This window comes from Lynx rufus, unplaced genomic scaffold (assembly GCF_022079265.1).
Source record: "Lynx rufus isolate CCGP_SWC_20201006 ecotype Redwood Valley unplaced genomic scaffold, mLynRuf1.p SCAF_5, whole genome shotgun sequence".
Classification (NCBI taxonomy): Eukaryota; Metazoa; Chordata; class Mammalia; order Carnivora; family Felidae; genus Lynx; species Lynx rufus.
The window spans coordinates 143148479-143176078 of record NW_025814867.1 but is presented as its reverse complement, the minus strand read 5'-3'; the positions used below and the strand labels follow the sequence as shown (position 1 = coordinate 143176078).

The 27600-nt window shown below is 38.4% G+C and overlaps 1 protein-coding gene across 3 annotated transcripts; it reads right to left on the bottom strand.

The window, feature by feature from the left end:
* Positions 1-192: 192 nt before the first annotated feature.
* On the bottom strand, positions 193-27538 carry USP16 (ubiquitin specific peptidase 16). Of its 3 annotated transcripts, none has more exons than XM_047098875.1 (18): positions 27415-27520; positions 24113-24214; positions 22008-22186; positions 19006-19109; positions 18092-18195; positions 16986-17170; positions 16111-16206; positions 14501-14631; positions 14081-14168; positions 12925-13003; positions 11044-11135; positions 10631-10687; positions 9550-9726; positions 7252-7915; positions 6063-6157; positions 4845-4931; positions 732-888; positions 193-642 (listed from the first exon to the last, which is right to left on the bottom strand). In XM_047098875.1, exons 2-18 carry the CDS (start codon positions 24171-24173, stop codon positions 518-520), a joined length of 2481 nt encoding a protein of 826 aa, XP_046954831.1. In that variant the 5' UTR covers positions 24174-24214; positions 27415-27520; the 3' UTR covers positions 193-517. The 3 variants fall into 3 exon arrangements, with proteins under 3 accessions (XP_046954831.1, XP_046954832.1, XP_046954833.1); XM_047098876.1 differs by having other exon boundaries at positions 16986-17167; XM_047098877.1 differs by lacking the exon at positions 24113-24214 and having other exon boundaries at positions 27415-27538.
* Positions 27539-27600: the final 62 nt, after the last annotated feature.

Sequence of the window (27600 nt, the reverse complement as noted above, 5' to 3'; positions counted from 1 at the left end):
CTGTATGGTGTCAGCAGAATTGTGGGTAAGAGACTTCTTCCAAGTACGTACTACTGCCATTATCTAATGTCTGCTTATAAAGTCAACACTTTTTAAAAATACATTTGAAGTTTCATTAGCCAAACGTATTTTAAAAATGTTACGTGGTAGAGTAAGAACACAACTTTACATCTTCCAAGTAACAAAACAAGGTTTGGGGGTAAGTCGATTTATTGATGTGTTACAACCCATCAACCAGACATACTTAAGCACAGAGGACTGGGGTTCAAAATCCTTTCCAGAAACTGGAAGCAAGAATAAAAACCACTATGACAATACAAAACCATTGTAAATTTTTAGGTATTTTCCCTTCAATATTTTAATAAACATTTCTTCTGGCATGTATTTAAGTGAACATGATCTTAGAGTCTTCGCTTCTTTATTAAACATGATTTTACAGTCAGTCTTCGCTTACTATTAATTAGAGCCACTTTAAAAGCTATAAACTTGTTTGTGGAGAAAGCACTTTTTGAAACGATTATAGTACTCTCTCATAAAATAGGAGGTACGCCTGTGAGTTCAGGACTTTAGTTGTCGGCACAGCTTGCACGTGCGTGTCACTGATGTGAAACCACTGCCCTTTGGTTGACTGCATTTCAAAATCTGTCAGGAGAAAACATAAATGGGAAGTTCCGTTATTTTTTGGTTTGGCCATAATCCTCTGAATGCCAGAATTTCCCACGCCCTCCTACCTTGTGGAATATCACCGTGGAGAACAAGATTAGAGAGGTGACTGTTGGCAGCTCTTGCCTTTGCATAGGCAGTATAATGCCCTGACCTCATGGTGCCACTGTGTTCAACGACTCCATATAAGGAATAAAGTACCCTTGTGTTTTCTTCCGCGACATTCTTTCAAAATGAAGAGAATTCAGGAGTTAGTTCTAGTCCCGTTTATAGATGCCATGGGCAAGATAATTTAAGCGAAGGCTTTCTAACCTTTAGGAATGTAAAATCATTCATGAGTCTGACCTTGACTACTATTTTCCCCCTACAGAGTAGTGTCACACTTAGGTTTTTATTAGAAAGTCACCGTTGCGGTCTGCCAGAATCACAAACCAGAGGCCACTTGCCTCAATTGCAGCTTCCCGGCCCAGATACTTCAGTAACCGAGCTTGCCAGTTTCCATAGGAGTCCCGGGCTCTGATAATTGCGAAATACCTTAACAGCTCTATCGTTCCAGTTCCTGCCGAGACTGTAAGCCTCTAACAGCAAGAGGATCGCGTTTAAGTCGTGCCCAAACCACCCCTTATGTTTACAAACGTTCCTCAGAGATTTGGCTTCTCAAGGGTTCACTTCCGCTAGCTAGATGGTGGAGGCTGCTTATTCTTTTAAGACCCCATATGCTACAGGGTTGACTGGCGACAAGGACAGGCATTCTCTGAGCTGGGACTGCTTTCAGACAACTATTCCACTTAGGTTCTCTTGTAAAAAGTCCCCCTGAATGGGCATCATTATCCGTCAATAATACTGTCGTCTCTTTAATCTGTGGCCCCCTCTTCACAGAAGAACTTCATCCTTCACTTCAAGTCCTGTCTGCTTCCTTAGGGACTTCAGTGTCCTTCAGTGAGCTTCTCAGGATTTCTCCTGCCATCCCACTTTAAGTGCCAGGCCTATATTCTGCAATCGATCCTCACCCAGAACTGTTCAACTTCAAGTCTTCCCACTTTTCTAGTCTCCGTTCACAAGGCTCCCGCTCTTCCAGTTCTCCTCTCACCGATCTCCCCTCTCTCTAACCTAACTGGATCCTGGAGTCCTCACTTTCTCCTGGCCGAGGAAGCCTCTCTTGGCCTCATTCCCCTATTAGGTCTGTGTCTTCACTGCTCAAGATGGCAACAGAACGGCGGTGTCAGCATTTACCTGAGGGCTTATTAGAAATGCAGAATCTTAGACCCCCACCCAAGACCTACTGATGCCCAAAGGACATGCATATTAAAGCTGGAGAACTTGAACCATGTGTATCAGTCTTACAAATAATCTCTCTTAACACCCACCACCAGCCTTGCCGGCACACTGATCATAAAACTCCAGGGGCAGCTGGGTGGCTCAGTTGGTCAAGCATCTACTTTGGCTCAGGTCGTGATCTCACGGTCCGTGAGTTCGAGCCCCACATCAGGCTCTGTGCTGACAGCTCAGAGCCTGGAGCCTGCTTCCGATTCTGTGTCTCCCTCTCTCTCTGCCCCTCCTGTGTTTCTGCTCTGTCTCTGTCTCTCAATAATACATAAACATTAAAAAAAAATTTTTTTAATTAAAACAAAACTCCTACGATGAGCCTTCCCAACCACACACCCAAACAGCTGCTATTGCCAGAAAACAAAATTACATATCCCTGCAGATTGGTAAACTCACTGAGGACTCATCAGGGTCCCCCATGTGACTGTCTAATCTTGGAACCTGTTCCCTAGTTAGCTCCTTAGTTCCACAGCTATCCTTCACAGCAACGGGCCCAGACTTTAACCACTCCTATAGCCTCTCCTTATCACCTTTATTATTCTCTGTAGCTGACCTCACCTCCCACTTCAGGAAAACAGATAAAACCTACCCAACCGTAAATTGCCCATTCTCAGGAAGATGAAGTATCCTGTCCCTTTTGTTCGGAAACAACAGTCCAACTTAGTGTCCTCATCCCCGCCTTTCTGGCTTCCTCCAGGTTCTTGCTCAGTCAAATCTCTCTCTTTTCTGTATCTTTAACTTCTAGATTTTCCTCTTGCTCTGCAAACCCACCTAAGTTTCCCAGACTTAAAAAAAAAAAAAAAAAATTGATCTACCACTTTTCCTTTTCAACAATGCCTCAAACATACCTATATGCTTTATTTCCAATATTGTCATTCATTGCTCAATCCACTGAAGTCACCAATACTTCTTAAAAATTTTACCATGACCTCTATACCTTCTAATCCACAAATACTTTTTAGGTCTTTTTCTCTGATATGCTGACACTTGAGGCCACCCAGTCTTCTCCCTTAAGCTTGAGCGCAGGGCAATGTAGGCAAACAATGGATTCCTAATACCCTTGTGTTCAAACTAATCCAACCAAAGGTATTTCTGCTTACTGGCAAAAGTGGCCCTGCACCATGGTGATAATATAAAAACAATTACAATTCACTCTGCCCACCAGCTCTGAAATACCTTTCTTGGAGAATTGTAAAATTTTAAGTTGGGAGGGAGGATAGGAGAATTTCTATCATTTCAAATTCTGCACACAAATTATTGTTTATACTGAAGCATTTGAAATCCGAATATAATCCTACAGCTTCTCCAATTGTCCAAATTCTTCAACACGGAGATCTGTCAAAATCGTTGGTGGTGTCCTCCTCTTCTACATATGCCTCTTACACCCCTATGCTCACCAGAGTTGTCATTAACCATCTCTTCTCTTTCTCCATGCTCTACACAGGGGATCCTAGCCTCATAGTTTTAACCATCACCTATGTACTGATTTCCAAATCTTTATCTCCAGACCTGACCTCTCGGCCCTGAGCCTCAGACATGCACATCTAAATGTGTCCCCCTGAGTATTTCAAAAATACCTGAAACTCAGTGTATCTAAAACCAAATTCATTATCCTTTCTCTACCTCCCAACCTGTTCTTCCTGTATTTCCTACCTCAATGAATGGTACTCCCATCTACCAAATGCCTCGTCACTCAAGCCAGGCCTCAGGAATCATGCTCAACTCTTTTTTGTGCTACCCTTACCATCCATTTCAAGGCCTCTTCCTCAGCTTCCAGAGCCTGTATAAGTCATGAGTCTGGATAATTTTACCCCATGAAATATTCTTTCAAGCTTGCCCTCTCCTATCCTAAATTAAGCTCTCACCATCTATTGACTAAATTAATTCAACAGCCTCCAAACTAGAGAGCTCCTGCCTAAAATCCAACTTCCATGCTTCAGCAAGTAACTCGTATAATAACACGGATCTGGCTGTCACCCCACTGCTTTAAACTCTTCAGTGGCACCCCACTGCATACCTAATAAAGCCCAAGTTGCTCACCATGATAATCTTCCAAACCTCACTGCATCTCTGCTCTGGCTTCACCTCCCAACATTCTCTAGCTTTGTACCAGAAGCTCTACAACTGCTTCTGCTGCTAGTGCCTAGCCCCCACCATGTCATTTTACTTGTCTTTGCTCTGGCTGGTCCCTCTGCCTGGAAAACTGAATTTCCTCTTGACCCATCACACTAACTCTTACTCCTGTAAAGAGTGGTTAAGGTGTGGTCTACTTCACAGAGCGTTTCCTGAACCACCAACATACTGGGTTAAGTGCATACTACCCCCGCTCTGTGTCTGTAACACTCAACCACATTAAACTGAAATTACTTGGGGCGCCTGGGTGGCTCAGTCAGTTAAGCCTCTGACTTCGGCTTAGGTCATGATCTTGCAGTTTGTGGTTCGAGCCCCACGTCGGGCTCTGTGCTGACAGCTCAGAGACTGGAGCCTGCTTTGGATCCTGTGTCTCCCTCTCTCTCCCTCTCCCCTGCTCGCTATCAAAAACAAATAAACATTAAAAAAAAATTCTTTTAACTGAAATTACTTAATGTATCTGCTGATCTTTAGTTTTGTGCCGTCAGCTCCCAAGACAATGTCTGCCACAATTAATAGAGATTCAAAAAATTAACTGAAATTAACAACCTAATGTTCCAAATGATTCATCACAGATCTTGAAATTGTAATGGTACAAAGATCAAAGACCCAGTCTATTCATTCTTATCAACCTCATACTTCAGTGAGTTACTGTTGGGAGTATCTGGTAAATAAGCTATGATTTCCCTTTAAAGGATTTTCCCAAAAAGACCACTTTCACCTACCTTACATTTAAGGGTACAAAAAGGAGCCAAATCTAAGATTTCTGGAAATTTTATGTGTTTGTTAACTTTGCGTAGGTTAAAACCAGCCTAAAAAAGAGAGACAACAGATTGAGTTATTTTCCTAGAAAAGCTGTACACATTAAGTAAACTGTACTCCCACCCCAATGCACAAAAGAACACCAGCATCAAACCCTAGCTCAGTCTTCTCAGGAGACTCTTTTCTTTCTGACCACTAAATGATTTTTGCGAAGTGCACACCAAACACACACCCCACACCCCAACAGATTAAGAAAGCTGCTCCCAGGGCACATGGGCTCAGTCGGTTAAGCATCCAACTCTTGATTTCAATTCAGGTCATGATCTCGTGGTTTGTGGGTTCGAGCCCCGCCTCAGGCTCTGCACTGTCAGTGCAGAACTTGCTTGGGATTCCCTCTCTCTCTGCTCCTCCCAAGCATGCATACATGCTCTCTAAGTAAATAAATAAACTTAAGAAAAAAAAAATCTACTCCCATGAGAAAATTCTCAGTGTTTCTGCTTTAGCCATCCAGAAAAGCCACATTAGACCAGAGGTTTTAAGAGCTTAAAACTCAACCACTGGAAAATACTTTCCTGTACAACACATCCTCTCGAGCCTCCCTCCCTACCCAAGCTTAGTGCTTATTTCAGAGACACCGACCCAATTAATCAAACCCATATAACAACCACAGGAGGGAATACATTCTTAAGGTTCTTTGGAAATTTGGAACTGAGTTTAAAACTTGTACTGCTTACAGTAAAAGTCTTCCAGAAAAAAACAGGGTCACCAAAATGATGAAAATCCAAGGTATCGATGTCTTTTTATCAAGGGTCAGTACAAAGAACGTACCACACACACAACAGAAAAATAGCACTAATTTCTTAACTGTGAAATACAGCTAGTACACTGGGCTTTTTTTTTTTAACCTGAAATTAAGGATAGAGTGAGATACTAATTTTACTAAAAAGAGCAACATGAATTCTAGTAAAACTGAGGAAGGATTGTGCCTAAGTTTCTCCTCCACCTTGACGGGTATCTTCATCTAAGCTTTTGTCACACCCGTATATATTTCTTACTTCCCTACTTTTTTGAAAGTTAGAATTAAGAAATAACAGAAAACCAAAGAAACACAGGAATATAGTGAGACAGTAACAAATAAAGCATTAAATATTTAAAACAAATTTGAGGTAACAAAAGGGTACCTGCTGAAATCTCTTTAAATGGAGAGTGAGAACAGGAGGAGCAAGAGAGATTAGCATCTGCTTTTTGGCATTGGTATAAACATGTTTCCTTTCACCTAAAGAAAAAAAGAAATTTTAGCAGTGTGGAAATGGTTTCAGATTTCTAAAGCATTCACATTTACTATAAAATCATTTCAAACATCTCAAGCAATCATCTTTAAACTTTCTTGGAAGGGCCAGATAATAAATATTTTGGGCTTTGTGGACCAAGAGGCAAAATTAAGTATATGTTGTAGGTATCAGTAAAAATTTCCACAAATTCCCACAACTTTTCACTGATGTAATTCTAAATATAGTAACAAATGAGTACGACTACAGTCTACTGAGGGAAAAAATGAAATCATTTTTGGACAGATACCATTTAATTGGGGCTCATACTTAGTACTACCATCAGATCACTTTCAAATGTTCATCAATAAAAACATGTCTAGACCCCCTACAAAAACAGATGGCAGACCAAACTTGGCCTGTGGACAGCAGTTTGCCGATGTCTGCTCTAAGGCGAACAGAACTGCTATAAAATCAACACAATTTACTATTTGTATTGACATGCAAATAAATAAAAAACTAGACCTTTAAAATGTTTCAACAACTCTAGGAAGAATCCTTAGGAATCCACAATCCCGCCTTACCCCACTTACTCAAGCTCAAAAAAAGGGGGGGGGGGTGTTGGGGAGAAAGGGAATTGTCAGTATTTTTCTGTTGTATATTTGAGGGAGGTTAGAGAAATCGCTGTCCTCCTAGTACCTGGCACTGGGCATATCTCATGAGTACACTGACGAAGTGAAGCTTCCTGGATACAAAGGAGATGAGGGCCATCACAAATGCTGACAGGAAACTGAGGATGCAAAGAATTAGCCACTATCTGTAAGGGTAAGGACCCTGTTGTGATAAATCCCAGGGGGATAATTTGGCCACAGAAAGAGGTGTTGGAGAGCGAACTGTCCCACTCTATCTGCTGTCAGGCTGCCACACAGCATCAGCCACTTCAATCTGTTTGTCTATCCTTCTACCAAAATATTTACACAGGAGAAGGAACTTCCAGATGCCATCCAAATCCTGATACAACTACAACAGCAGTACTCTACCTATGCAGTGCAAAACGGGCCCCTGAACATGAATTTCACTTTCAGTGAGAGACTCCAAATACCTTTTACGTTTGCCTTTGGTCCACTATACTGTCTCCGGGTGCATACTTCACAAAGCAGTTTATTTGCATCTCGAAGTTTCTCATTTCGGGTGAACTGATATAAACAATGTTGGATTGAACATTCATCAGTATGGAAAGCTTCCCTGTTTGCAAGAGTACAGAAAGCAGTTTCTGGATCTTCGTTTACAACTTCATATACCTTGGTCCCAGGAGAATGACTCTCATTCAGAATCTCTATATTTATTTCATCAGGTCGAAGAGCAGCATTCAAGTTAAGGTTTTTGAAACCACTGGAAATGTCCACTTCTCCACTGCTCCCTTCTGTCAGATAGGCACCATTTAAATTCCTAGGACATTCAGTGGGAGAAGAGGCCAGACCCTCCAAATCATTATCCATGTTGACATTTCTCATATCTACTTCCTCTGTGGATTTTTGATTGTCAGTTTTATTTTCTATCATTTTTTCTTGGCCATTCAAATCTTTCTGATTAACGCAATATTCTTTATGTGTGATTTCCTCTTCTGAGATATGGTTGGATTTAACATCCACTTCTCCCTGAAGTGACATTTCAACCTCACATTCATTATCTTCAGGATGGTCGATGGTACAGATATCATTTAAATGAAGAACTTTTCCTTGAATTTTCTGTTGCCTTCGTTGGTTCTGTGCAAAAAGCATAAAACATTTTTTAAAAATAGGAAGAGAAAGAGTATGCATGTACCACATCAGGTTTTCTTGCTTATCAATCCAAAATAAGTTTATAAGGAAGAGTTCATTCCCAGAATTCTGATCCTAAAAGTTCCTTTACTATCAGGGATCAAAGAAATTATGAAGAAAGTTCTTTAATTTAAAGCAGGAATAAACCATCACCAATCATCAAAATACTATTACACAGGGCAAATAAAACTGTGCAAGGCATGGTCTGTGCTCTAAGAGAAGTGATCTAGACAGAGCAGTGGATGAGACGGTAACTGTTACACCCAAGCAGACTAGTATGGAACCAAGCAGGGAGACTGACTATACACACAACAGGAAGGAAGGGGTATACCCGTGCGAGTTATGATTATTGGGTCAAAGGTTCACTGAGGGAAGAAAAAGCAAACTGAAAACTCAAGGATGCACAAGTACAGGACTGCTTTGGGCAGGATGGAGGAGAACATCCCAGGAAACAAATAGCCCAAAATTAGGGAGGAAGCAAGGAAGCCTCATGTACAGAGGACGACAAAGGACTTCCTTCCTAGAAGCATTTTATTTCCCATTTGCAGCCTATTTCCACATAGAAGGGGAAGGCATTTCAGCACACTCTTGTCACTGGAATGCCTGAAGACTCTAGGTAAAATGACAGTCCCTGTGAGGCTAATCTGTAATTCCAGACGGCTGAAGGACAATACGCAGGACACATTTTCCAATGTGTTTTGGCTAAAAACAGTTAAACCATGAAAGAAAAATGGAGAACGGACAGAAGACAACACTGCAAAGGAAAGGGAACACAAATGACTCAAACATAAAAACATACTTCACTTATGTTAAACGAAATGGAAAATAAAACTGCACTGAGATAGTATTTTCCATCAGACTGGGAGAAGTCATAGAACATAACTGCTGTCGAGGATGAAGAGAAACAGCAAGTCTCGTATGCTGCTGGTGGGAATATAAATTGGTACAATCTTTGTGGAGGGCAGTTAGATTACAAATGCAATCCCTCTTCTCAAAATGTGCCCTACAGATGACAGGTGTATAGGATTATTCCCTGCAGAGCACAGGTTATTACCTAGCAAAAGACTACAAACTAAATCAACAGAGAACAGTTAAATGAACTATGGTGACATCTATAAAACAGAATAGCATACAGCTGTTTAAAACAACTGACTCTTTGTATCCTGACGCAGAAAAATCTCCAAGAGTCTAATTAAGTAGAAACAAACAAAACACAAGGTCCAGAACAGTGTGTATAATTTTTTAAAGGAGGAAAAACCAAGACTACGTATCTGTATTTAATCCTATTTCCCAAAAAACTTTGGAAGGACACGTATGAAACTAAGGAAGTGGTCATCTGTGTCGTAAGAGGACAGGCTTGGTGGGGGCCTCTCACTGTACATCTTTAGAGATTTTTAAATTTTTAAATTTTAAGAACTCAAAAAATTGTTTAAGGTGAACTAAAATTCTTAAAAGTCCTCATAAGTAATGCAAGATAAAAAACAAAAAAGCACAACCTTTTCTTTCAGTCACTCAGACTTCAAACGCAACAGTTGCAGATATAAAATTAGAAAAGCATAGTTTTCTTCCCAGTTACCCACCTTGGCTTGCTTTTTGGCTTGCTTCTTTGCTTTTTTCTGTAAGTGCTTACTTGTTCCTGAGGGAATGTCATTCCTCTCTTTCATGTAACTGTCATTATCTTTCTCTTCCTCGCTGTCTTTATCTTCATCCTCCATCGTCTTTTTCAAATTTTTATCATTTATACTTTTCTTACCACTCTTAAAATATGGGCCAAAAATAAAATTTTACAACTACTATTTGGTGAAAAGATTTCATGTTACCTAAATATTTTTCTACTATTTTACACTACGTTTACTTTCCACAATGTTTGAAAATATATCCAAGACAAAATTCATTCATCTCAATTACTAGAAAGCAATCCTCACATACTGAGAAAACAAGCAAACAAACAAAACAGTAAAAAAGACAACTTTACATGCAAGTTAACTAGAAAGGAATATAATGAATGTTATTAGGTACACGCTCTATCACACTGTAACTGTGTCTGTTTCTAAATGCACTTCGTGTTTATCAGTGATGTACTTGCCCCACTAAGGCAGCTCTTTTTATCTTTCTCCTTTCCACGTTAAAGAGTTTTAGAAAAAGAGAAAATAAAGTAAGTTTGGTAAGACTTTAATCACTAAGTAACAGTGATTAAAGGGACCCCTCATTCATATTAATTTGAATAATGATTTATCCAATATTCATAACATGTTTTCTTTTCTCCAACTACTACTTGATAGGAACCAAATTGATATGGCTGAAAATTGAGATACTCTTATTAACGTGTATGAACTGAAGACTTTAAAGGATTTGTGTTTATTCTTAAATAATGAAAAGAAATAGTAACTTTTAATATGAAGAAAACACTTCCCTATATGTATACCAATCAAGTTAATTATCTGTAAAGAATTCTAGGCACACCAACTATCCTCTTTAAAAAAAAGATATTTACCCTAATTTTTATTCAAATCTTTAAAATTCTTCTATCTTAAATATATGTTTAAAAATTCCTACAAGGGCTAATGTACAAACTTGGAAAAAAATTGACGAGGCTTCCGTTATAAAATCTAACACGGGGAAAAAAATCTACTTAAATAAAATAAGTTGAGTAAGTCTTACCTGATCATCTAAAACTGGTAGAGACAAATCAAGGAAAGATTCATGAACCAAAGAGACCTTAACCAACCCAAAAAAAAAAAAAAAAAAAGTAAAAAGAAGAAAAAGATTCACTTTAGACATTATATAGTAAGATCATGGGGGGAGGGGGACATTTTAAAATAAAGACTTAAGAAAATGAAAAATTATACAGCATTGAAAACTTAGGGTTAGGGGAAATAAATTAAAATGTTAAACTAACTCCTTTCAGATCTAAGGGGCGGGTTCATAGTCCCAGGACAGAACTATGCAGATTTGGGCAGTTGAACTAAGAACAGCTTATAAAACTAGATACTTCTGTTTTTGAAGGACACAACTCACAAACTACACTGCATTAATCTTAATGCGTGGATCCAGTCCACACCACAGCAACTTACAGTTCTGCACTCATCACACATGATTGTACTAGTTAGTTCACCACCAAAGATGCGGTCCACAAAACTTGGTACGGATTTTTTCTTTTCATAATCTATAAAGGGAAAAATGTTTATCAATTACCCTTATATAATTAACTGAGTAAGTTAAAACTATTTACTTACCTAACTTTAAAATTTTATTTTTAATTCTGATCCCATAGGCTTTTTCTGTTCATAATTACTATAATTTTTATTTTTATGCTATCATCAGCAGGATATATTCCAATTTTGAGCATAAACACAATGTAACACAATCGTGTCTTGTAAAAAGAAAAAGTTCTCACCCTAGATCTAGTCAGTGCAAAATAAACCATGCAAGTCAGTGAGACTTTCTATCTATCAATATCCCCACTAGTAAAATGAACAGATGGGGCTAAGCTACACGATATTCAAGACCACTTCTAGCTCTACCATTCTAATATTCAGCAGCAAACATAGGAGAAAATGCATGTAACTTGTTTTACGAACTCTAAGACTGAACTCCATTTAAAATCAAAACAAAACACAAAAAAACCATCAGGAAAATGTTTCAGACAAAATCTTTCTTTTGATTTTTCTATGTTCCCAGAAATAATCTCGGTAAGTTTTCTTGGTAAGTTAGTGTAAGGTGACAATTTTACTACCTGGTCACCCAATTTTCTAAACACAAGAAATGTATCACCCTTATTCAAATGACAGGTGTACCCATTTGTACAGAAACACACTTGATGACAGATAGTGCCAACAGGGCAGGATTCTCTCTGTCACTGGCCGGGCCCTAAAGGACACCAAGGAGGCAAACAGGTGCTATGTGTTGATTCTAAACTGTGATTTACAAGTGTGCCTGGCTGGATTAGTTGGTTGAGCATCCAACTCTTGATCTCAGGGTCGTGAGAGTTCAAGGCCCACATTGGACATGGAGTCTACTTAAAAAGACAAACAACTGTGCTTTACAATATAGTAGCCACTAGACCTTGTGAATATTAAATTTAAATTAATATTAAATAAAAATAAAAATTTAGCTCCTCAGTCAACCCAGTCACATTTCAAGGGTTAAATGGCCACATGTGGCCAGTGGCTACTATATCAGACAGCATAAATATGGAAGAGTTCCATTATCACAAAAGTTCTATTGGACTGATCTGTCCTAAACCTTTAAATGCCACACAAAACAGTAATAATGAAGTTGGTTCCACAATTAATAAGCCAGCTACTGACAACTCACAGACAAGTCTAATTCACATGTCACTGCTCATTAGAAATACAGTTGACCTTCGAACAACACGGGTTTGAAATGTGCGGGTCCACGTGCGATTCTTTTCAATAAATATAGTACAGTACTGAAAATGTATTTTAACTTCCTTATGATTTTAATAACATTCTTTCCTTTATTATAAAAACAAGAACACAGTACATAATATATATTACCCATAAAATATGTGTTACTTTACTGTTTATCAGTAAGGCTTCCAGTCAACAGTAAGCTATTGGTAATTAAGTTTTTAGAGTCAAAAGTTATATAAGTAGATTTTTGACTGTGTGGGAATGGCCAGGGAAAGGACTGGTACCCTTAACCTCTGCATTGTTCAAGGGTCAACTGTGTCAGCTTTTGAAATATAAAACTGTGATGTCATCTTAGCTCTACCTTTAAAAATTTCACTACAATAGTGCATAAAAATACACCAAAAGTTAAATTTTTCCAAAATATTCACCCTTGGAATTCTGAATAATTTTTTTAAATCAATGGTGATAAAGAAAAATGTATGTTAATAACTGTGAATTTGAAATACACGTGCCAATATCTTGTCCTAAGATACAGAAGAATTCAACTATAGTGTTTTAGTTCAAAAAGTCAGACATTACCTTTAACTTTATTTTTTAGTTCTTCATCCAATTTTTCAGTAGAATTACCAAATGCTTTAAGAATTCCTTTACTCACTCTCTAAAAGTAATAAAATGGATATATATATACTATTAAATTTTTAAAGGTTTATAGTTTGTTTTCCTTAGAAAATATGTAATCAAGTCAAGAAAGTGATCAAGAATTAGCTCCCCAAACTTACTGAATAAAAAATAGTATTTCTAAAATCACATTTTCAAAATTAATTCAAGGAGCTAAAAAGAATTACAAAACAAGCACTAACCCCTGAACAAAGGCACTGTCTTACTTCAAGATTTTAATCTATTCAAACCAAAGCTTTTCAGCACATGCCCACCTCCTTTGGAAAGACCACTGAAATATCATGTCCTAGAAGCAGACTGTTTAAATGAGAGCTACAGGGGACTCTGGTCCTCAAAGCCAAGCGCCATCATTACTGGGTGACCCTCAACCAGGTAATGCACTTTTTCCACATCCCAGTTTCACAATCTATGGAGTGAGAAAATGATTAACAGCATCTACCTCACAGAAAGGTTGTGAGGACCAAGTAAGGAAATGCACATAAGATTCTGAGAACAGTGCTCGACATAAAATAAGAGCAAACTAAATATTATCATTAGTTATCACTTGTTATCACTAGTCTTATTATTACATTTATTAATTATACTCAACATCCCCAAATACTTTACTTTATATCCTGGCAATTTGCAGAAATTTCTAAATGTAACTATGCTCCCTGACTCTTAAAAGTGAACGCACTTCCTAGATTCAAAAAGCTGTGTTAAATCACACTCAGAGTAAGAGTAGGAATGCGCTGCAACTGGGAACTGTTTTGGGAGAAACATTTTCCAACGCTTTGGAGCTCTCTGGTGTAGGCTAGTACAATAGAACTCCCAAAGAACAATAATGCTCTAACCAGCAAGGAAAACAGAGCATCATGAAAAGGAGAATCGTTTCTAATTCTCTTCATTCATTCTAGTGATAAAACATACTGGTTGAAAACACTGGTATAGAAAAAAAATTTTAAATACGATGGCCTCAGTAACTAGTTTTCATTGCTTTAACAATCCTTAAGACCTCAAATGACAGACAAGTTAATGAAGATGGGATCATAAAATATACGGGTCGAAATATGCTAACTTGTTGTTCTTCTGCTCTCATTCCATCCAATAAATAGCGAAGCAGCTCCTGGCTGTCTTGCTGCTGATAGCCTTTAAACCGTACTGCTCTACAGAAAATAAAAGATAAAGAAAGAAAACAAAACAGAAAAAAGAAAGAAAAAAAGCAATGATGAGTCTTTTAAAATATGAAACTATTTTACAAAAATCTTAAGATCATATCCAAAATCTCAGAGTGTTCCAGTTTCTCAAAATTTCCCTTTAGTTCACCAACATCCTTGGCAGATTTAATTCTCACATAAAGTTCATATTTTTTAATCCAAAAGAAATAAACCACACTATAATACATTTACTGGGTTGACTTCTAACGCTACGGAGTTTTTCATATTAATTCTCAGCATCTTACTGAGGCACTGAAAACAGAATCAAGGCAGATACTCACTTTTTACAGACCTGAGAAAAGAGTTCTTTAGGTGTCACGATTCCTTTTTTGGTCTCTTGCATCTCATTAAGAAACTGGCTCATGGCTAAAGTAAGAGGGCCTGGAGGCTCAAGGTTTATTTCTAAGGGTTCCTGAATATGGGAATAAAAATTGCTTTATTCAGTCAAATTTTGGAAACATTTATTTTACGAAAATGTAGCTAGTATTGCCTGCATTGCCAGTGTTCCTGACAAAACTGTCCCGTTTAAAAATTCAAAATGTACATCAGGAACAACAGAGAAAGTTCCTGGTCACTGACTATTGATGAAGAATTCAGTTCTACTGTTTTAGTTTTAGAGTATCAGGAGCTTACCACCTAAGAAATGAAAGAGCCAGAGCAAAATATGAATAATTAAAAAAAGGTACGAGACACCTAGGCACCTCAGTCGGTTAAATGTCAGACTCTTAGTTTCGGCTCAGGTCATGATCTCACGGTTCATGAGTTTGAGCCCAGCATCGGGCTCCATGCTGACAGTGTGGAGCCTACTTGGGATTCTCTCTCTCTCCCTCTCTCTCTCTCTGTCCCTCCCCACTCGTGTTATCTCTGTCTCAAAATAAATAAACTTTTAAAAAAATTGATAGGGTAAAATTCATTTGGCTACACAGCATTTAAGTCACCTTAAAAGCTGTTAAAAAAAATAATGTATGCCTAGGGCTTCATGCATATCAACAACTTTCCCAAGAAGGACACTGAACGCTAGAGCACAGCAGAATACGACATACACATAGCAAATAAATCTAAAAGCTAAATCTATTAGCCTGAAAATGTTTAACTCAGTAGCCTAAAACAAAAGCAAACAAAACAAACAAAAAAGGTGAAAATGAGCATCAATTCTTTAAAACAGCTTAGAATGGCAGGATGCCTGGGTGGCTCAGTCGGTTTAGTGTCCAACTTCAGCTCAGGTCATGATCTCACAGTTCATGAGTTCGAGCCCCACACTGGGCTTTGCACCGACAGCACAGACCCTGCTTCGGACTCTCTGTCTCCCTCTCACTCTGCCCCTGCCCTGCTCATGCTCTCTCTCAAAAATAAATAAACATTAAGAAGTAATAATGATAGTAATTTAGAATGTGTATATTCAGAGAGGAAAATTACTGACTGTAAAAGAAAATCCTGGGGCGCCTGGGTGGCTCAGTCAGTTAAGCGTCTGACTCCTGATTTCAGCTCAGGTCAAGATCTCCCAGTTCGGGGTGCCTGGGTGGCGCAGTCGGTTAAGCGTCCGACTTCAGCCAGGTCACGATCTCGCGGTCCGCGAGTTCGAGCCCCGCGTCAGGCTCTGGGCTGATGGCTCAGAGCCTGGAGCCTGTTTCTGATTCTGTGTCTCCCTCTCTCTCTGCCCCTCCCCCGTTCATGCTCTGTCTCTCTCTGTCCCAAAAATAAATAAAAAACGTTGAAGATCTCCCAGTTCATGAGATCCAGCCCAACATTGAGCTCAGCCCTGGCAGGGCTGAGCCTGCTTGGGATTCTCTCTCTCTGTCTGTCTGCTCCTCCCCTGCACGCGCCTGCAAGCTCTCTCAAAAATAAATCAATAAACTTAAAAAAAAAAAAAAAAAAAACTTAAAGTACGTACAGTTAGTGCCAAATCAGGTGGTTCAATTTTTACAATTGTTCCAGACATTTTTACTTCTTTTAGTAGTTCTCTCAGCACTGGTGTTTGTGACAAATTCTGAAACGTAGAATGGAAAAGAAAAGGAAAATTATTTAAAGGCAAATCAAATATTTATTTCATCATTCAAATATTTAAATAATTCAAGTATCTCTTAATGTTTATTTATTTTTGAGAGAGACAGAGACAGAATGCAAGTGGGTTAGGGGCAGAGAGACAGGGAGACACAGAATCCGAAGCAGGCTCCAGGCTCCGAGCCGTCAGCACAGAGCCCAATGTGGGGCTCTAACTCAAAAGAGCTGTGAGATCATGACCTGAGCCGAAGTCAGATGCTCAAGTGACTGAGCCACCCAGGCACCCCTAAATAATTCAAGTATTTCTTAAGTGTGCATTCTATCGAAACAGGAAATCACTATCAACACTGCAGCCTTTATTATATCTATCTCAGGAAACAAAAAGTAATGGCATGCTATTCTCCCTACTTTATTTGGCTCATAAGTACTTCAGTTTACAGTTTACTCATCACTTCAAAAGGGCACTACCTACTACCCAACATGAAGTAGTTACCCTACCAAGTATTTGTTTTTGTACTAGGTTATCCTGTGTTTCCCCCACCCAAGTGGCAGAATTCAAGATCAGCATGGCCTCTAAAGCACCCCAATACTTAGCACAGTGTTTTATTGTCATGCGAAGTCAACCTTTCCTTAAGTATTCTTTAAAAACCCAGAAATAAATTACTTGGGGGAAAAAAAAAATACTGTTAAGTAACAAGCATGCAAAAACATCCTATATCATGAGGGGAAAAAATTTCTTAATACGGGAAAAATTAACATTGGCACCTGCATAACTGCATTGAAGAAACATGTATTTCCCAAATTACTGAGTCCTTTCACAGTTATTTGGGAAGCAGAAATCGTGGAAGGATTTTCTTTAGCCAAGTTTTCCTTTTTTTCTCGCTCTTGTTCATTTTTACTCTCCTTTTCTAATTTTTTATTTTCAAGTTCAATGTTACCATCTTTTGCTGCTTTAAAAAAAAAAAAAGGAAGAAAAAAGATTTGGCAAAATGTGTAGTACAACTATACCAAATGCAAAGTAATACTTGGGACAGAGTACTAGAATTCGTGAATTTTACCCAACATCATTATTCACCAGCTGTTTCATTTTAAATGTTTTCTAACAAATATAAGTAAATTACCATCAAAAGAGAAAAATCAATAAAACAAATTCAGAAATGATGTAAGCAACAGTTTGACAAATAAAACCAAACAGTTTATGTCTGGCACAAATCTTCCCTTTTTTACTACACAGAAGCTTTTTGCAAATGAGCAAGCACATCCTACTTTATGAAATTAGAGTATGAAACAATCAAGTGAAGAATGCAGACATGAAATAAATTTTTAAATGAAATTCCATGGGTCAAAAACAAATACTGAAGTTAGGAACAAACAATTCTGGCTGTGCCAAAGATACTTCTGTGACTGTGAAAATCAAAACAAGCTTAAAGCAGCAGATGATGTATGCCAACCCAATTTAACTATGTATGAAGAAAATCTGTGAAATATCTGGCCTTTTGAAGGAGTTACAAGCACTTCACTTGTATATCATCCAAATATAACAAAATACATTCAGTATGAGGCAGGTGTACCTCGAGACCCCGACAGAAAGGGCATCACTGTTCGTTACTTACTCCAGACTCATCACAGACTCTTCATCACATCTGACTAGGTTGTTCCTCAGATTTCCTTCTGACACATACTTATCTCTATTCCCACTGTTTTACATTCTTAACCAAAAATAGTTTCATAGTTTGAAATAAACCACAATTAATGTTATTGAGGTTTATGGAATGCCAAGTAGTACAGTAAATTAATCTAAATACATTCATAAGACAGGTAAGATATACAAGTCAACATTACAGAGTATATTGAGAAATAAATAATTTTACCTGATTTTGGAGTTGTAATTCCAGCTTGTTTTCTAACATAATCAACCACCTGACCCAATCTGTTTGAACTACAATACTGGACCTCATCATCACATAGGTAACACCTGTGTCCCAAAAGATCACAGAGAAGAAAAGTGACAAACTGTCAACCAAAAAAGGGGACAAATTATAATTCCTGGAACCCAAAGTGTGTAACAACCAATTCATCCTATTAAAGAAAGTGAAAATAAAAATTCTGTGTTTTCTTGAAGAAGACTATCCATAGTGTCCAAGATTTACTAATAGGAGACCATTAGTAAGGTTAGCCAGAACCATGGCTATATACAAACAGGGTGAAAAAAACTCCAAATATTTTACTGAAATGGCTACTTACAATATTAAAGTCAAAAGTTTTTTTCTACAGATTCCAAAATACAGATCTACATCATCAAAATTAACAAATCTTACAACTGACAGATGATGTTCAATGTACACCACTGTGTAAATGGTTTTTAAAGATGTGAAAATTTGTTTTGATGATGTTACAATACAGGAAATATACACACCAGCCCCACGTTGATTTTCACGCAAATTAACTGTCAAAATTTTACTATATTCTCACTTCATCTGAAATTTGTTTTCAGTGTCCCAATTTTTAAATAATAACCGACCACATGCCATTTATAGTATCACAAGCAAGAAAAACAAAAGGATGAAAGATTTATGTCTTCTACCCGCAACCATTTCTATGCGTGTACAATACTAAGCAAAAGGCACGCAAATATGACATTCTCTAGCCTTCTAAAAGTGATGGTATTTAAAGAAATTCTACAAAAATTTAAACCTTCTTGCTCCCGAAACATTTCAAACACTCCCATTCTCCAATACTTCAAACAGTTTCCAGTCAACCGACAGGCACAAGAGTTGAAACTTACCATACACTCCAGTTGTCCAAACTAAGAACCAGACAATGAGGTTCAGACCTTGGTGTCATATAGTGCTTCAATGCATGCTGCTCCTGAGAATCTCTGCCACAGCCCTAGAGAATCATAATCAGAAACCTCAAAGCCACAGTCATTCACCAAGAGAATTCATAATCCCTAATGCACAAGGAAGTGGCCTGAGAAACTGTCATTCTTACAATTTTGGAAATAAGATGTTAGATTCTAGACTGAGTCCAAATTTTGTGAAAACTTAAATAGGAACAGGCAACTGAGGACAACTCAGGAAGAAGGTATTTAGGAACTGTGCACTCAAAGCACTCTTCGTCTCCAACTTGTCCTTTCTAGTCCCAACTACACCATGCTAATGAAGTCTTTCACTAGGTATGGTGGGAGCAACTTAACGTCTTCCTAAGCATTTTCCTCACAATCGTATTTTTCAGTTTATTGGTATCTAAAACAAAGTTCTGTTCATACACTCCATTCAAAAATTACAAATTGCTTTGAAACCCCTAATTAACAAACCTGATACCATCTGACCTCAACCTATGTTTCCAGGGTTAACTCCCATATTCTCCTGTATCAAATCCCACCCAGTCTTCAGGATCTAGCTGAAAAGCCACCTCCTCTCAGAAGCCTATGCTTATTCTCCCGGATGAGAAAACACTGTAGTCTTACTGTAAACAAACTCCTACAAAACATGGTGTAAATTCCTTGTGGCATTCTTTATCTTCCACTTTACATTAAAGTTACCAATGTTTGTATCCTTTCCTCCCCTGGACCATAAATATTGAAAGTCCAGAAAACAGAATTAATCTTTCTGTTACCCAAAAAATGTAGCAAATGGAAGGAGGTTAATAAGCATTAACTGAACAAGTAAATGGGAGATTTCCACCTACAAGATGTAGAGGCCTATTCATAAAAGAACTTGACTGGATTTTCTGCTTTTTGCTGGTCAAATCACTGCTAAGATATATCTTCCCTGTGTATCTATCTGAACCAGGCCACCAACTAACTCCACTGGATTGCACTACAGAAGTGGTCCTGTTTCTATAATAACGAAAAATATACTTTAAAGGGGAAATGTTCCTCAATGGTTTCTAATCTTTTAACTACGATATCAACACTAATGATTTAATTTATCCCACTCAACATTCGATTCTAAAATAAATGAGTTGAAATTTGACATTAATTTTGAAAAATATAACACCATTTGAGATCACCTGAAACCTAAGAATGAGATGCCCTGTCTTGAGAGAATCACCTGCTAACAGGGCAAAAGGTAACTAGAGTAGGACAAAGGTTAACACTTGATAGTGATACTGTCTTACCCTTAGGAATTAAAAAGACAGCAAAATAAAATATATAATAAGAAATGTATTCTGGAAAATTTGAAGTAACAATTCTCACCTATATACTCACCTATATACTTAAGACCTTCAGTGAAAACCTTTCAAATACAATAAATATGTTCTTTGCTAACATTCAGATATCGTCAAATTGTCTGACCCATGAACTATCACAATTCCCCTATTGGAATGGTTAAAATAAAGTCATGGCAATACTAAATGCTAGCGTGAATGAAGAGAAAGTTGATCACTCATACACTGCTGGTAGGAATAAAAAAACATTACTCTGGAAAAGTTTGGCAGTTTCTTAAAAACTAAAAATTCAATTAATACATGACCTAGTAATTGCACTTTGAGGACATTTTTCCAGAAAAAGGAAATCCTAAGTTTACACAAAAACTTGTACACAAGTGTTCATAGCAGCTTTATTTGTAATCACCAAATTTGGAATGGGATCAGCCCAAATGTCCTTCAACAGGAGAGCAGTTAAACAAACTGTGATATACCAGGTATATCCATACCAGGAAACACTACTCAGCAATAAAAAAAAGAACTATTGATGCACACAATTTAGATGACTCTTCAGGTGATTAGGCTGAGTGAAAAAAGCCAATCCAAAATTGCTGTATACTGTATGATTTCATTCACGTAAAATTTTTGAATGACAAAATTTTAGAAATAGGGAACACATTAGTGGCTGTCATGGGCCTGGGCGAGAGATGGCAGTGGAGAAGTGGGTAGGATTTAGAAAGGGCAACAAAGAGATCCGTGTGATTTCAAACTACTTGGTATCTCGACTGTGGTGGTGGATCCATGAATCTACTTAGGTGACAAAACTCTACAGACATCTATGACGTTTGTAAAATGTTGCCACTTGGAGAAATGGGGCAAACTACATAGAGATATCTCTATTATTTCTTATACTGCATGTGAATCTATAATTATCTCAGTAGAAATTTCAACTGAAGAGGGAAAACAAAAGTTCTCTGCCTCATCTTAAAGCTTCATGACAGGAATGCCTAGCAGCCCAGTTGCCCAAAATATGAACCTGACTTGCCACCACCATATGAAACTAAGAGTCCCTGACCTTCAGCACCATGGCAATATCTGTCAATTGTTCTGTTACCTAGATACCCTCCATCCCCCACCATGAAGTTACCCATCCCCCAGCTGCCATAAATGTGGCCTGCTCACAGCTCACAGCTCAGTCTGTCCATCCCCAGGAATTATCCTCAGTGGAATGGAGTTGCCTTGCCTAAGGTTAGTCCCCCTTCTCAGGGGCATCCCGCATCCAATGCTTAGCCTACGCACAAGTACAAAAGCCTGACCCCTTGCCTCAATTCAGAACCTCTCTGAAGGCCAGAGTTCATCATGGGATCAGGTGAGGCCCCATCACACTTCCACTTTAGTTCAACTTCTCCCTGTGCTTAATCCTGCTTCCCTAACTCTCCTCCAGGTTGTGGTACCAGGAAGCACTCTGCAGTAAACCACCTATACACAAACCTCAGTCCCCAGATTTGTTCTCCAGGGAACAGGGCCTATGCCAGCTGGTAGCCTACTCACCCAAACTGCGATTTTAGGTAATACCTTCTAAAATAAATTCAAAGAGTTTTACAAAACCCCATGTTGATCAAAACCTAAGCATACCTGATGGCCACATTTAAGACATAGCCAAACTGAAGGGTTTTCTTCCGTTTCTTCTTCAGATTTATCTTTTACTTTATTGTCCGTCTTACAATCTTGACAAATATTCCATTCCACGTTCAACAAGGCCCTTTTCAAATTACCTTGTTCCAATCCTTTTCTAATGTGTCTGCACGTAGGTTCTATTAAGACAAATAAAAAAGAGTAGGTGAGGTAAAATATGGCTTTCCGTGGTTAATCTCAAAACTTACCATTCATGTGAACATTAAAAATGAATTTACTCCATTAACAAACTGTTAGATAATCTAAAAACTTAAATTTCTGTTTGATGTTTGAATATTATGATTATGTGAGAAAGAGATTTTACACAAATCTGAAATTTTGTTTTTTGAAGTCCTGGGTACAACCATCACCATTCCAATTCCAATCACTTCAATTTATTTAACTATTTCCTTTAAAATTAAGGCTTTTATCATATTAATTATCCCCTTTATCTTAAAAGGTTCACGGAGAAGGTCCTTCATTCAGTCAACAATAAAACTATCGCAGGGCCAGCACTGTGGTAAAGGCCAGGGAACCTAAAAAAGACCAAGTCGCAGCCCTTCTCTTTGAACAGCTTATATTCTGGCAGAAGCAGATAAATAAACACATAAGAATCTCCAAAATGTGCTAGAGCAGTACAAGAAGGGTTAAAATTAATAAAGTTTACATACAGGAGGTAACATCTGTACAGCCTTAATAACAGTAATAAAATGTTCTGATATTAAGTACTTACTATGAGCCTAATACTGTACTAAATGTTTTGCATACACTATCTCATTTAATTATCAGATCCCCCCCTAAAAGAAAGACACTACTATCCCCAAAGACAGATGAGAAAACTAAGATTTAGTGCCCAAGATCACATAACTACTAAGTGGCTATGCCAGAATTTGAGCTCACATCTTTCTGACCTCAAAGCTCACACTTGAAGCTATGAACTCGGGGAGTGAAAAACAACTGAAAAGGCCACATCCCATGAACAGAGTACGGAGGTATAAAATGTCATACTGTCTCCTCAGACTGGCAGTCACACGTGTGTAAAAATGAGCAGCGGGACCTGAGACCAAAAACCCTGTTGGGACCAGATCAGTAAAGGGCTCTGCAAGCCACTCTAAAGCGCTTCAGTTGTTTCAAGGACCCCAGAGGTTCAGAAACCAGTCAAGTGGCACATTTAGCTTATGCACAATGAACTTGCACCAAAAGAAAATAAATACAAATGAGATCATATTAAAAAACTACTAAATCCCAGCAAGTGGCCAAAGGAACACAAACTAAAAAAAGAAAATACTCTTTTTCAAATAGCAAATCAGCAGGTCTTTACAAATGATACTAGCCAGTATTGATAAAGGTTGGGGAAACTGGCACTTTATTTCACTACTAGCGGGCCTGTAAATTACTACAATATTTTTGGAGGGCATTTTGGCAACAGAACCAAAAGAGCCTTGAAAATACGTATGCCATTTATTTCAGCAATTCTACTTCCAGAATATGTACTAAAAAGAGAACTGGATGTGCACAGAGATTTAGCTACAAAAATGTTTAAGATCACTCCATTCATATCACTGAAAAGGTAAAGATTACCTAAATGTATAACAGTGGGGAGTTACCTAAATTATGAAATCAGCACCCATGGTCCTTACATCAATGGAATATCATGCCATTAAAAATGTTGTCAAGGGGTGCCCGGGTGGCTCAGTCAGTTAAGCGTCCGACTTCAGCTCAGGTCATGATCTCATGGTTTGTGAGTTCAAGCTCTGCATTGGACTCTGTGCTGACAGCTCGGAGCCTGAAGCCTGCTTCAGATTCTGTGTCTCCCTCTCTCTATTCCTCCCCCATTCATGTTCTGTCTCTCTCTCTCTCTCTCTCTCTCTCTCAAAAATAAATAATAACCATTAAAAAAAATTTTAATGCTGTCAAAACTATTAAATAACATATAGATATAAACATTAAGTTAAAATGCAATTACAGAATGATAATGTACACTTTGATCCCATTTGTACATATTAAAATATATGTCCATTTAGGGATATAAACATAACTTTAAAGATTCAATTGGTGAAATATACCTAAAGATTCAGAAGAATCATCAATTGGAACAGTTTTTCCCTTTGTCCGTTTCTTTCCCATGTTGGCACTTTATGGATTACTTACTGACACAAAATAACAATCTAGAAAACAAGATAAAGTTAGCTTGACAAAAAAAAAATAGGTTTTATATTTCTCTAGGAGACAGTAATATAACTAAGCCACATACTTTGCATGTCCATCACACTTTGTAACATACAAAGACCATTCACATATTATCAGTAAGAACTCTGAAGGAGACAGGATAGTATCACCCCTGTTTTTCATAGCTTAGAAAACTGATTCTTAATAAGGTTTAGAGTTTGGCAATGAATGTAAAGGTCAGGAAAGAACCTGTCTTTCTTGAGAAATCTCAGCACTTTCACACTACTGGGAATTCAATTTCTCACTACATAAATGTGGAATGGTGGTAGGCACTTTGAAACAGGATAATGCCCCTTCCTTCTAAACTATGCTTCTTAGGTCTGCAGTCTAAACTGATCATTTCTCCAAGAAAAGTTTAAAACAAGTCTGAAGATAATCTACTAAAGGGAGTCAGAAAATTTACAAATTTCAAAGCCAAATATAAAAAGTCAAAGCCAGGACACCTGGGTGGCTCAGTTGGTTAAGTGTCCGACTTAGGCTCAGGTCACGATCTCATGTTTTGTGAGTTTGAGCCCCGCATCTGGCTTTGTGCTGACAGCTCGGAGCCTGGAGCCTGCCTCGGATTCTGTGACTCCTTCTCTTCTCTGCCTCTCTCCCACTCATGTTCTGTCTCTCTCTCTCAAAAATAAATGAATGTTAAAAAAAAATTAAAAAGTGATCCACTGTTCCGCATTTCCCACACCAGGACTTCCTATGGATAATAGCTGAGAATTTATTACAACCACATTCTCAACCGTTTACATTATTATGTTATTGCCAAAATCAGTTTGGGCGACTATGACAAATCTAGCTGCACAAGTCTTCACCTCCTTAGTCAACAATTCAAAATTAGAAAACATCAAAAGCGCTGAAAGTACATCCAGGTCTACCTAACTAAATAATAATGATTTTAAAAACTTGTTCTTCACATAGGATAACTTAGTGCCAAAGTCAATTAAATGACTATAATAGTTATTTTACCTGGAGTGCTTATTAAAATTCTGATTACGTAAGTGAAAAGTAGGACCTGGAAGATATATTTTGAAAACACTTCCCAATTAATTCTGATACTTAGCTGTCATCCTGTCCTGGCTTAGCATCTTAGAAATATTCCTCCTATAGCTCTTAATTGGTTAGTGTAAATATAGTTAATTCAAAATAGTGGAAAATGAGTGCCACATCAAGTAATTATTAAACTTTCCAAGGATCATCTAAAATGTAACAAGTTTCCATGTCTACAATATACGTGAATTAACTAACAACTAACAAAAGAACACAAAGTATATGGATATATATAAAACTAGGGTATACTTTGTGTACATTTTGTCACCCTAAAATAACATGTTACATAATTTATCTTATTCAGAATTGTAGATTTTAGGGGGGAAGAAAATAGTACTCAAGTTCTTGCCTCCAATCCAACTGCTCTAATCTGTGCTGCATCCCAGTACCAGATCTAATAATACCATTTTCATCACATCCATGCTCCTGAGCTGTACATTCACAGTCCTTTATAAACTGTCCCAATACTCTGGTAATCCTGACTCTCATTACTTCCCCCAAAAAACCACTAAAGTGTAATTACATGGTGCTTTCCATCTTCCAAGCCATTTCATAAACGTTATCTTATTTGATTTTCACAACAACGCTTTAAGTGGGGTATTTTTTTATAAGAAGGAACTCAGAAAGAAAATGATGAAAGATCACAGGGTGGCAGAGACGGATTGAAAACACAGATCTTTCGATTCCAAGACCACCACTATTTACATTCCAGTCAAGCCACTGTCTCCCCTAATATCCCCTCCAAAACACCACGGCACAACCTCTAGGCCTTTGATCTCTAGCTGGGAGTTCTCTCCATCCACCCAAATCTCATCAATCCTCCAAGCTGTCCCTTTCAATGAAACTGTAGACAACCATTCTACTCTAAATAAATCTCTCAACTGAATTTCCCCAATCTTTATAATGTGCACTACTCATTTTGTCCCCTAACCTGATACAATAATGGGCGGCTTCTTAAATCTTTGTTCTGGACATGTGTTATTTCTGTCTGGAATCTAAAGTTCTAGGAGAAAAAGAAAGGTTTTAGGCATTACTTCCGAATTGCCTAAAGCATCTAATGATTGTTAGTACATAGTAGGTCCTCAGAAATACTTCTTGCATCGAAATAGAAAAAGAGCATAGTACCTGAGACATAAAGGTGATTACAAGGCGCAAAGGTAGGCACACATTAGAATGAAGCAAACAGGTTCCTGGGAAATCAAAAAGGTAAAGAATGAAGAAGTCTCCAGTAGTGAAGACAACAGAACTAGCAAATCTGGTTTGAGGAGTGCAGTAGCCCAGATTCCAAAGAAAAACTTCAAAGACTAATTGTAACTAGTACAGGGAGAGGACAGTAGGGGGTCACTGCAAAGCTGTGGAAAACGCTGCAGTAAATCTTTAGCAGCTATTAAAGGGCATCAAATGAGTCGAGAGAAGAGAGTGGTGAGTACCATCAGCTATAAAACATCAATAAACCTATTAAGTTTTTCAGGCGAGTCTTCAGAGGAGAGTCAGCTTCTTAGCCAAATTACTCTTTGCAGGACTCCACACAAAATGTAAATCAAAGCTGGTCTTGCCAGCTCGCATATTAATCCAGTTCCCTTCCCTTCCCAGTCTTCCCATACCTGCTCGATTCCATTAAAAAAAAAAAAAAAGTGGAAGTATTTGGAAAACTTTGTCAGCAAGTCTTAAATATGGCTTTCAAGTTTGGCACAGGTCTGACCTACCCTAGGTTCACTGACTCGGAGAGATGACAGATCCTGCTTTTCCTACTAACCACCATATGGACACGGCAGCAAACCCAACCGCAACCAGTAGGGTGCTCCGGGCCGCGCGGCGCCCATCACACCTCCCCTTCCCTTCCAACTGCTCCGCACCCACGGAGAAACCTTGGGGTCCGGGGTCGAACAGGGCGCCAGCACCGACAACTCATTGGCCAGCTCCTGGAACTGACAGGACATGAAACCAATGAGAACGCGGTACCGGGCCGAGGCCAGGTAACGTGCTTAAGGAAGAGGAGCCTTCGAGAGGAGAACGAGGTCAAGGCAGGAAATTCGGGCTCTCGGAACGCAGGACGTCCTGCGAGCGGTGACTGAGAGTCAGTGGGAACAGAACTCACCCACGGCGACAGCGCCCATAGCTGCATCCCCTAATGGGCCTTTGGGCTGGACAGCCAGCTCCGTCTTCCTCCTGGTGACAGAGACAGCGACAGAGCCGAAGCCAGAGTGACCGCTAGAAAGCAACAACTTCCGGTACGCGGCATTATGGGAAGTAATTTATCCCCAGGGGCCGGCGGAGCCCATGC

Excerpts from the sequence above, each read along its gene's own strand:
- USP16 (XM_047098875.1), bottom strand. The coding sequence starts at position 24,173 with ATGGGAAAGAAACGGACAAAGGGAAAAACTGTTCCAATTGATGATTCT. Across the intron at positions 14,169-14,500 it reads TTTTCTCAGGTCTGTAAAAA|AGCAGTACGGTTTAAAGGCT; the intron begins GTGAGTATCTGC and ends TATTTTCTGTAG. Across the intron at positions 4,932-6,062 it reads ATTTAAAGAGATTTCAGCAG|GCTGGTTTTAACCTACGCAA; the intron begins GTACCCTTTTGT and ends TCTCTTTTTTAG.